Genomic DNA, 12,132 nt, shown 5'->3' on the forward strand with positions numbered 1-12,132 from the left:
CATACACATGTATGTTAAAGTAAATATGTCCTTTAAAACCAGATTCTAAAATGAAAGTCATAGATTTTACATCTGTGCTTTATTTTTGTAGACAAATGAAAACGATCACACTGCCTAGCATCCCCAAGCTCCGAAATTTTACCAATGACACACTACTTGACATACTCTTCTATACAAGCCCAGTTTACTGCCAGACCATAGTGGACACTGTTGGGTCTGAGTTGAATCGTCTATATCATTTGTTTTGCAGTCGAAACCTGACCTTTCAAGGGAAAGTTTCTGTTTCTGGCCATAGTTTAGGTAAGGTCTTCTGGTAACTTCTATTGAAATATTTGTACCAAAGGTCTCAAAACATTAAATTTAGCAATTGACAATTGGTTTTTAATATACACTTTGAGTTTTAAGTAAATGTTTCACTGATTTACTGTGAAAACTTTAAAACTTAAAGGTTGTTTGATCAGTGATCATGGCAGTAAAATATTTAATCCTTTTTCACAGTTTACTGCTGTCAAACACAATCTAAAAGCATAGAAAAACATGATAATTTGAGTTAAATTGCAGAAAACGTTAATTAATAGGGGAAAAATTGCTCAGTCTTACTTTAATACTAAGTTTGAGGAATTATAGAAAATTATATGTGGGCTCCTGGCTTCTATGTTTGGTGGAAAATATATTTAATGGAGTTAAGTATGCACTAAAAAAAAATTGGAGTTGCACACATAGTACAATAGGTAATCCTGACAAGATACTCTTGTGTCATCCTATATAAAATATGCTGTCGAGAAATTAAAGCTTCACTAGGCTAGTGCATTGTGCAAGTGTTTACTTTTGACCCATGTTTTTTTGCACATCGAAGTAATACATCTGTGGTTAATTTATAAAGTATTTACTTGCATCAATTCCTTATCATCTGTAATAATTGTTGAACATCATACTTCCATATGTAACAAGTAGTGCATTTTCCAGCACGCTGTAGGTCCATGGTATGACATAAGTAACTAATATCTGATGTTTAATTTCTTGCAGTGAAAACAGCAGATATCCCAATGTGGCTTTGCTCTAAAATAAATCAATCCAGTATTTTATGGAATGTGAATGGAAAATTAAGTTTAAACAACATTCTGTTCAAGACAACAGGTGAAAGAGTATTAAGATTCAAAGAGGCCCTGATCAATAAAAACTTTCATTGCTGATACAAACTTCATGAAGAACTCCTTCAATTTTTAATTAAAATATATTTTTAATATTTTAGATCACTAGATAAAATGTTGCAGTTTCATCAGTGTTTATAATTTTCTGTCTTGGCTGCTTATTAACATTGTTCATCAAAATGCCAAACTGTGTGTTTCTGTTAAAACAAATTTATAATTTCATTAATATATTTATATATCCCTACATCTTAATATGAATATATATATTTTCATTATCATATCCATAGTGTTTAGCTCACTGACAAGTGAAAAATGTTTGTTTGCAGTTTCAAGCAACTTTTAAGTAGTCATTGGATTAATTAATTACACCAATTTTGTTTTCAGTGTATTAGTAGAATAAGTTGTTTCAGCAGTGGCCTTTAGTCACAATACAAACTGCTTTGTAAAAGTTATAATCATTTTTTGTTTGAGAGTATGAGTGATCGTAGTTAATTAAAAGAAAATGGTTTTATTTGAACAAAAATTTAATGGGTGAGGTGATGAGGTTGAATATAATTTAGTATAAGACAGTCACCAAGTCATTTTAGCTGACATTTAAAATATTTTTTTATTTTGTTAGGTTCTTTGATCCTCTTTGACATTCTTGACCACCAGATAGACCAAAGTCCTTTGAAAAGTCAAAGTCTTCCTGGGGTATCAGTGGCTACATCTACACACAGTGCTATTACAGAACAACAGGAATTACTCAGTGAGAATTTTGCAGCTGACCAAGATGTGCCAGCAACATTAGAGTCAGTTTTTGAGAAGCTAGGTCTTCTAGAATATGTGAACAAATTTGAAGAAGAAAAAATTGATTTAGAAACACTGGTATGCATAGCACAGCTTTAAATCATTTCTTTTTTAATAAAATAAAAATTAATTAAAATAAATTCAGAAAAACAAAATGAAAATTAATTGGTAATATACAATTTCTGTTCACAATGTTCCAGATTTTTTCTTATTCTTTTATGTAAATATTAGGAATGGCACTATATTAAATCATATTTCAACCTATTATCTGTGACATTAATTATACAAATTACTATACCATACTTGGTTCTAAAACAAGAAAATTTTTGTAGTTGATCAGTTCAAAGCATCAAATATGAGCTGGAGTTTGTTTTTGTAAGGCATAACTTCATAATATACTGGTAAATAAACTTTTTTGCAGAATTTGGTCTATGATTTAGTGCCATATATACACCATATAATTCTGATAAACCAAAACATTTCTAAATGTGTAGACCCAGAAATAATTCCCTTATTCTCAATTTCCAAGAGCCTATGTAATTGAGCAACTGTGGCTTTCATAATTTTACTTTTTGAAAAAAATACTGATATATTAGTTAAACAATGACAAGTTTTTGTCATATCTATGTACAAGTAAAATAACATTAATAAATAATAAATGGGAATTTTGTAATTTGTTCCCCTTCAAGAAAAATGTATAAGCTGGAAGTTGCAAATTTACCCAAAGCATGTAGAAATGGAGAGAAAGTACAACATTATATTTATTTTGTGCCATAAGCTGAACTATTTAGTGAAGAAACCAGAAAAAAAATGTATTTCAATGATTTTTAGTCTTACTGAATTACATTTATTTAACCTTTTTATTAACAAACTAGTACTTGTAGTATTAGGTGTCGATTTCAGAATATTATTTGTCTAAAGTTCTCTTGATTGTATGATTGAACTTTATTTTTTATTGGTATTCATAAGATACTTTGCATTTAAAATTGTTTTACCTTAAATTCTGTTATCTTTGGAATATGACCATTACTTCTGGCTGAAACTTTAGACAGAAATAGTTGACTATTAATTAGTGACTTGGTATTTAAGTGAAAATTACATTTTGACATTGTATGTCTGAATTTAAAATCCTAGTTAGTTTCTTAACAAATAATCAAAGCCATTGTTATCCGTGACGTACTTATTATTATCCAATATTTTAATCACAGGCTTTTTGTGGAGATGTTCTGTAAAAGTTCTTTTCTTGCCCATGCATATGCAAGTTTTTGCTTATTAAATTCAGCTCATTAGAAATATAGATTCTTGTTCCATACTGCTTACAAATTAGGAGTAAGATAAACACAGTAAACTTGAAACTCAGCTGGTTATAAAAGTAATAATAAGTTTGTTTTAATTGCTGCTTGTGTGAGTACCTTTCTCTGAATTCTCATATAGTCTTTTCTCATAGCATATGTGCAGTGAAAATGATATTAAAGAAATGGGTCTTCCAATGGGACCACGGAAGAAACTCCTGTGTTATCTTCAGGAAAGGAAAGAAAAGAAAGTAATAAATTATTTGTTTCTGTAACTTTATGTTTTGTGTTTATTTTTCTTAATTTATATAAACAGTATTAATATCTGAACTGTAATATATTATGTAGTGCATTAAAGTCAGGATAGTAATGTTTACTTTTATTAAAAGGTGAATTAAAATACATATTGTTTAAGTAATACAACAGAATATAAAATTTGTTGCTTTGTTCAATGCCATTACAACTAGATTGGAACTGCTGTAATATTTCTTTTTAATGTTTTTTTAGTTTTGTATACCTTGTGAATGTAAATATAATGTTTAAAACGTTTTTTTCTTAAAGTAATAAGTGGTATACATATTTAGTAATCAGAGTATTGTTTGACTGTTAGGAAATGATACAGGAGGAAGAAAAGCATACATATGTAAGCAAGCCAAGTGAACCCGTTCCAGTTTCACCTATAAGCATCAGTCAGACGTTTGTTTCTCAAAGAAGGGAATCTGTAACTACAGTAAACTATCACATGGGTGTTGCTGGTACTGGACAACCTTCTGTAATCTATCCAAAGTGAGTTGTAAATTTTTGATTTAATTTTTTGAAAGCTGAAATAGTATTCAACTATTTCTCAGCTAACAAGGATAGGTTCTAACAGGTTTGGCATATCCTTTCACTGTTTATAAAGATGTACATTGAAATGTCAAAATCTTACTGGTGTATCATTGTAGTGGTATAGCAAACAGTTTGGTATGCAAGTGTGATTTAAATACATATGTTATTGTTGCTAGTAGTATGCTACATACAATGTTGCAATAATCTTGTAAAGATTGAATATTTTTGGTCTTTAGAAATTCATTAATTTTTCAGCAACATAAATAAGTTCAGTTAAGTCCAAAACATTTGAAATAGGTGTTTTAAATATATGAAATAATCGTTTTAGGTTTTTTATACGTACAGATTAAAATAGCTCAAAATCCTAAATTACTATACCAATACTATAAAATTGCACTACAATTTATTAAGTTTGACTTCCAAATATTTCAGAAAAGATGAGAAAGCCATTATGAGGATATTCTGAGCTTTCAATTGGTTATTCACATGCCATAGACAGAAGTAGATGCATTTAAGTAAGAGTTTGCAAAAAATGAAAAGATTCAATGTATATCAAAATATCTCAGCAAATAGAAAAGATAGGAGGTTCTTATTTCATATTCCAGCTTCTCAGTATGAGTAATTTGAGCTTCAAGTTCATAAAAACTGTAAACTTTGTATTTGGACATCACAATCATCTACCTTTAACCAAAGCTGCATTCAACATGTCCATGTGACATACAGAAATCAATATTTAAGATTCTGTTTTTAATATTTACTGTTTAAATTAAGCAAAGTATACTACTACAATTTGATACCAAACTTATTCATAGAGATAAGGATAAATATTTGCATGTACTTAGATGTCAGGACACACTAGGAATGAAAAGAGGATTTCATTGATAAGTTGTGCCCTTCTTTAAGTAATTTGTACTTGTTTGTTTGCATTCAAGTTAAAAAACAATGCAATAAACCAAGACATCAATGAAGAAGTCATAAATAAATTTGATTTGTAACTTATAGAGCCAAATTGATGGTTCTAGGTTTTATTTGCTGATATTTAAAAAATTCATTTTCCAAAAAGTGAGAAAGATAAAATGCAATGTATATGTTTTTTTTGTCTTTTAGGCTAGATTTTGCACCTTCTTGTTTTTTTGCTCTTGGATCTCCTATAGCTATGTTCCTAGCAGTTCGTGGGATTGAAACAATAGGGGAAGATTACAGGCTTCCAAGTTGCCCATGGTTTTTCAACATCTTCCATCCGGTAATAATATGAGGCTAATAAAATATAGCACTAAATAATGTGCTTAATAATTTTAAGGAATTTATTTCTACATTCATTTTAGTTCAGATATGATAATTGTAATGCATAGTGAATAGTTCCAGTCTGTATTTGTCCATTTAACTCAGATTGCTATAACTGTACTGCAGTAGAACTTAACTGTTTTAAGTGTAACATTTAAGTTAAAATTGAAGTAATGTGTTCATGCTCACATGATAAGAGCAAAATGTAAGTATATTAAAGTGTTTATTGTGGAGAAAAGTAAAATAAGTTTATTTAAGTTGCTGTCTTGTTTGTAATGTATAATAAACTAATTTTTCTTTACTAAAGTTAGCTCTGTATTTTATATGTTCCAGTGCCCATACTTTAGAAAATTAAGAATGGTAATGTTTTAAATAAAATAAAATATTCTTAATTACTAGCATAGTACTGTAAATGTTTCTTTTAGGTACTTTGGAATAATTCCATATTTATAGAGATAGCACTTGTATGTATTTTGTCATCTAACATCAATATTTTTATCTGCACAGATTGCACTACAGTTTGCTTAGTATTAAATATAATCACCCAAGGTCTTTTAACTGCATTACATTTCAATCTTTGTTCCATTTGTACTGATGAGAGCTTAGAAATTAACTTGCTACAGTTGTGACCTACAAGTATTGATTAATTTCACATAAAATAATCAAAATTCTAACTAATTTGGGTAATGTCACAAAAATAATGAACTAATCAAAATTAATATTTTCTGTCATTATTGTTTTTGATTATTCCAAGTTTCCAAACATTTGAAGTATTACCATTATGATTTCTCATGATTCTTTATTTACTTGAAGGTGTTCAACTTAATTTTTAGTGTTACAACTCATGAAAATAATCAGTTAATTAAAATTAATGTTTCCAATTATTATTATTTGTGATTATTCAAACTTTTCAAGTCTCATGTAAAAATACTTTAGTTGTGTATAACTTAAGTTGTATATGTATTGAATGTTTTCTAGACTAACATCCTTAATTACTAAGTATCCACCATGTTTAACCCCCTAGAGAACTGTAAACAGTTGAAAGTGCAAGCATAACAAATTTCACATTTACATTAATTATATTTTAAATACAAAGTTTACAAAACTTTGAACAAGCCACTAACCTGTTTTTGTTTTGTTTCTTTGTAGTTTCTTTTGATAATGTTTTCATTTTGAAAATTTTTTTGGCATTATGTATGTTTTCAATTTACAGGAATATTCTTATATGAAAATACATAAAATATAAGGATATTTAGGGTTAGTGAGTATGGTAAGCTAGAAATTCTTCAATGGAAAACTACTGAAATGACAAGTTTTTTTTATTTGTATGTATTAGTAAATATGTTATTACTAAAACAACATGAGTACAAGAACTTCTTAATTATTGAAAACAAACTATAATTATTACAAAGAAATTAATGTTAATCAAAAATTTAATTGGAGAAATATTGCCTATATCTGTGTAGGACTTAGGATACAAGTGTAAGTTTGGTTTCTACTAGTTAATACTTATTGTTCATTGGTGCTTTGTTATTTTTGCAGCTGTTTTACTAACTAAGAATGAATAACAAATATAAATAACTGAGAAAAATAAAATGACATAGACCAAATTTAATGTATGAAATAAAACTTTCTATTTAAGAAAATTTAGTTTTACTTCTTTTCATATTTCTTTAATGGCTTCTTTGTTTACAAACAGACAAGGAAATAATTAAGCCATTATTAGAAAAATACAGACATAGTAATTATAGTCATTGGAAAAATAACTCTATTGGATATATTTACATTACTTTAGGCAAACAGTGAAATATTAACAGATTTTCAAAGATGAAAGGAAGTAATTTAATCTCTCTTAAAATCAGGGTCAAATCAAAATTTTCAAAAATTACATTTCCCAAATATGATACAAATACTTAACTAAGTATGAGGATAACCCAGTGATAAAGTATCAGTCTGCTAGTCCTAATGAGGTTAATCAAGTTATTGAACAAATCCTTGTTACAAGAGAAAATTTATTCATCTTGGAAATGTATGTGTTCAAAATACATCTTAATATGGAAACGCTGTAATGTTTTAATTTAGCTATTTAAATACTTTGAAATTTTTAGTACTAGCAGAGGTATTCAGTTGAGATAAAATAATCTTAGTCAATATTGGAGAATAAATCATGCATGTATATAATACCAGCAGGGAAACACATATAAACCAAAGAGTAAGAGTACCAAATATTTACTCAAACAAGTGACTGTTTTTTTCACAGTGGTCACTTCTATAAGAAGTGTCAAATTGGCAAAATTCTGTGGAAATTAAATCAGTTTAGTCGAGATGGTAGAATAAAATTATGAATGTATATAATACTGGAAGGAAAATGTATAAACCAAAAAGTAACAAATATTTACTCCAACGCTACACTTTTTGTGCATCTTTTCCATTGGTGCTTTTATCTTCAAAATATGTCAATCAAGTAGTCAATGGCAGCAGTCTCATTTTCACCAGAATGACTTGCAAAAGTAAAAGTTCTTAAAAAGTTTTCTTTGGATTGAACACTCAGCACATATGAAGACTGATGGATCAATGTTGATACTGATTTGAGATTTTAGGAATTCCAAAAAAATAAATACTTTTCCTCTAATGTACTCTTGAAAACAAGCACACTGATAAACATTTTGTTAATTGTTCAGGAGATACAGAGCATGCTAAACAGACATTTGGCTGTTGTATAAAGTGGAGAGGTTGTTAAATGGAAACATGACTTTATAAGTAATTGGGTTTCAGGTTTAGGCTTTGCAAGAAAAGTAAAACTGAGAATAAAAGTTAAAACATTTTTTTCAGAACTGAAATTCATAACTGTTTCATAATGTTTTTATACTTTGTTTCTGCTATTTTTTAATATTTATGAATCATGGGTTATTTAAAAATTGTAAGTGTGTAGAAGCACAACTTTTTACTGTGTTTATTCACCTTGTGTTTTAATATCTTTCTCTTTGCTTAACTTCATGAACCCTGATGGCCAACACAGTTTGACCCTGTGGTAAGTTAATTTTAATATTATAATATGTCAGTGATAGTACTATATTATTAATATTTACTATATTTATTACTTTTATTAGTTTTTATTGTACTGTGTTCATTGTCTTGCCACTCGTGTATTTAAACATTAACATATGGTAATTTATTTCAAATGTACAGCTACCATAAAGTTACACTGCCAGTGTACAGTGTACAGTACAGGCTCTCATCAATTAGATGTTTTTAGGGAAGATTATATTAAGTTTTTCATATACTGATTTGAAGTTATTATAGGAACATCAAATTTAAGAAAGAGAGCAAATCACTAGTGTTTATGTTGCATAGATAACATATACTTTATTCTTCAAAAATTGTTAATATATTTGTTTTTATTATAACAATTATTTTTCATTGTCATCTTAGTATAATTTAGGACTAAAATTTGTTGAAGCCGACTGAACCTCATGAGAAGTTATTGAATTATGCAGGGGACAAAATATGCAGGTTCACATTGTAATATGCAAATCAAAACAACCCAGTTGCTAATCATTTTCCTCTCTACTTGGCATAATTTGGAAATCACTTTCTCTTATATGCTGTTTTTTGAGGCTTCCCACAACACAGTGAAGGTGCAAAACAATTTAGTTTGATATACAGACTCGGTACCAAGAACCAACAATTTTTACTTGTATATGGTTTTAATACAATAACTTTTAAGTAAACTTTACAAGTTGTTTGTACACAAAATCAGTTTTTTTGACAAAGTGTGTGTACTAAAGATTTGTCTATGAATGTATAGTGTCTTGTTTTTGATCAGTCCAAGTGCAAAATGATTTTCATGTTCAAATTAAAAATACTTTTTCATTTCAAAAATCTCAAATGTAATTTGCATAATGTTAAAACCTCCTAAGTAAATTTGAAATGTTTTTAGTAAAAGTTTACATTGTATCTTTATTACTTTTTCTACACTAACTCTATAGAAGGTTGGTCAGTTTTACTGACCTTGTAACTTTAAAAAAAATTAAATAAATCTATACCATCTTTTTTTGCTTTTTAGAATGACTTCAAGTTGTAATATGAACCATATTTGTTTATTCAAAGTAGCTTTAAACTCATAACAACAGAGATCTACTTATATTTGAATTTTACTGCCCTTTTAACAGTGTGTACCTGCTAGCACTATTCACACCATTATATGTTGTAAATCACTTGAGGAACATGTGGCTCATGTTATGCTGTCAAATTACATTATCCAAAAGCAACTTCATGCTGCTTGCTTGTGTGCCTTATTAAAAATTATTATATTATTTGTTTTACCTAATCTAAGCTTAACTTACCTAAAGTTTCCTACTTCTGCAAAGTAACCAAATGTAATTGAAGGTTTTCATGAAGTATTTGCTTTATCTGAGTGATAATAATAAGTAATGTACATTAAATTTCGTACTTCTTGGAGGGATGATAAATTATAAAAGAAAGGATGTCTAGATAAAAAAAAAGTTTCTCACCCTAAAAAAATTCAAGATATTTTTTTAATATTGCCATATAAAATTAAAAGAAACTTCTATACTTGTAAAGTATGGATTATTGGCTACAATTTCATGCTGTACTAATTGATGTAACATAAACAAACAAAAGTAGTTTAATTAACTTTTGAATGTAACTCACTAGAAACTCATGAAATGCACAGTAAAGGATGTAAAGGAATAATTACTTAAGAAAAGCTACCAGAAAGCCAAAAAGATCACATTGTTAAGAAAGTGATGAGGTCTCACTGGTAAAAAAAAAAAGAAATAAACTAGATTAATTTAAAAAAAAAAAATTATTTGTGGCAACCTTATTCAGTTGTAATGTCTTTAAGTAACTTTGTTTTTAGGTTAATTGATTGTTGCATTATTTTGTGAGGTGTTTGGTTTTACTTGAGTTTTGAAATTGTGCTTTATATACCAGTAACTATTTTGGTCATGAAACTTCATGTGTGGTACAGTTAAATATTAGGATTTGAAGCTAAATAGAAGTGTTATTAGAATAAAAATCACAGTATTTACCTCTTCCTTCCCATTAGTGGATGTCTTTACCAAGAGTTAATGTTTTGAGTGCTAAATTTAATTGTCATAATGTGTTAAAATGATGATGGTTAAAAAGATTCTAAACAATATTTACTAAATGCTAATCAGATTTGATATTATATAGGCAGCTTGCTTTGCTCAGTAATTAACAATTATTAATGGTTTTAAACTACTTTTCATTTACATATAATTATATGAATTTAGAACTTAACCTTATTAGATCCAATTTCTCACATAATCTAACTAACTGGAAACAAAAACCAAGGATGGTTATTATGTTTCTAAAAGGCTAATCTGTGTATTTTATAGAGAGTAGGAAATTTCAAAGGACAGTATAGGTATAGTGCAGCCTGTTCTAGTTCACCTGTTATTAATGAATTTATGAAAATGTATGACATTTGGTAGTTAAGGTCTCGTATATATATCATATTATACAATCCACATAATCTTAAATAGCTGAATTATAAATGGAGTATCACTGTATTCTGATGCATATTTGAGGATATCAGACACTACCACACGTCATGGTAGACTGTGTTTTTCAATATGATCCATCAGTCTTTTTGAAATAGATCCTATGTATACTATAGAACAATTGAAGCATTTATACATGTAGACAACATGTGAGCAATTTGTTTTTCCTGTTCTTTCTTTAAACACAAAATAGTTCCTTATTATAATAATGGATTTAAGGATGAATTAAAGCTTTGCTTGTGATGAACAATGCACAAAAAAGTTTTGAACTGCTTTTTATTTTCAATGACAATGATATGTGAAGTGTTTTTTGGGAGGTACATTATACATCCCTTCATTGATGCACTTGTGATTTTGTTGATTGTCATTGGAAAATTCTATCTTGGATAATATTTGATGTTGTATACATATGTGGATAGTTCTTTAGGGATGGAAGTTTGTTGAAGAGATGTCCAAACAGCTATGAGTAACCTCAGTTGTGGACTGAACAAGAACTTTCAGATAAGGACATAGGAAGGATTACGAATGAGAGAAGGCCATTTGGCTCATCTTGCTCATCCAAGAATCTTGTTAGTTTTATGTGTGTGGATGACAGTTAAAGTACACATTCTACACCCTTTTACAGAGTGTTATTCATATTGTGCATTTGATGTGAGAAATATCAACTGTTTATTTTACAATGTGATACTGATTTAGTGAATTTTGTGCTAGAGGAGAGTAAATACCAGATACAGTATACTATGATACTAAAAAAAAAAGAAAGTTACGTTTAAGCAATTCTAGAAGTTATTCAAATGCAATAAGCAAATTTTACGATGAAGAAAATTATTTTTTATTCTTTGCATGAATATCAGAGTAGTCAGTCTGTCAGGCTTACGTGTACAAAAGACTTGCACATTTGACTAACAGTTTGCTACATTTCATGTAGATACACATTAAATTCAGTCAACATTCCTTCTTCAGTATGGGGCTGGTCCAACCATATTTACATTTGATTAAGCTATTTTTAGAAGGATTACAAAGACTCAGTTCAACAACATGACTGGTTACTTTAATATCCATAATTTTGGGTATGAAAGAATGAATGCCTTCTGATTTTAGTCCTAAGTGTATCTGCTTTCAATTTCCAAATGGCTTCCAATATAGTCATTTTGGTTTTGGTTTGAAGGAAATAGGAATATAGGCTCTTGTCTATAGCCTGTTTTTTGTTTGGGAAATTTTTAAAATTTGTATTTGCAT

The 12,132-nt window shown here is 28.6% G+C and overlaps 1 protein-coding gene across 1 annotated transcript in view; it reads left to right on the forward strand.

Moving 5' to 3' along the window:
• The window catches only part of PAPLA1 (Phosphatidic Acid Phospholipase A1), a 45,116-nt gene that overhangs the window by 20,450 nt on the left and 12,534 nt on the right, over positions 1–12,132 (forward strand). Inside the window, exons 8-13 of the mRNA XM_076460774.1 lie at positions 92–300; positions 1,771–2,018; positions 3,388–3,483; positions 3,843–4,018; positions 5,168–5,303; positions 8,364–8,375. Coding sequence (XP_076316889.1) covers positions 92–300; positions 1,771–2,018; positions 3,388–3,483; positions 3,843–4,018; positions 5,168–5,303; positions 8,364–8,375 — 877 coding nt within the window. The remainder of the gene's footprint in view (positions 1–91; positions 301–1,770; positions 2,019–3,387; positions 3,484–3,842; positions 4,019–5,167; positions 5,304–8,363; positions 8,376–12,132) is intronic.

This window comes from Tachypleus tridentatus, chromosome 10 (genome assembly GCF_004210375.1).
Source record: "Tachypleus tridentatus isolate NWPU-2018 chromosome 10, ASM421037v1, whole genome shotgun sequence".
In the NCBI taxonomy this organism is placed as follows: Eukaryota; Metazoa; Arthropoda; class Merostomata; order Xiphosura; family Limulidae; genus Tachypleus; species Tachypleus tridentatus.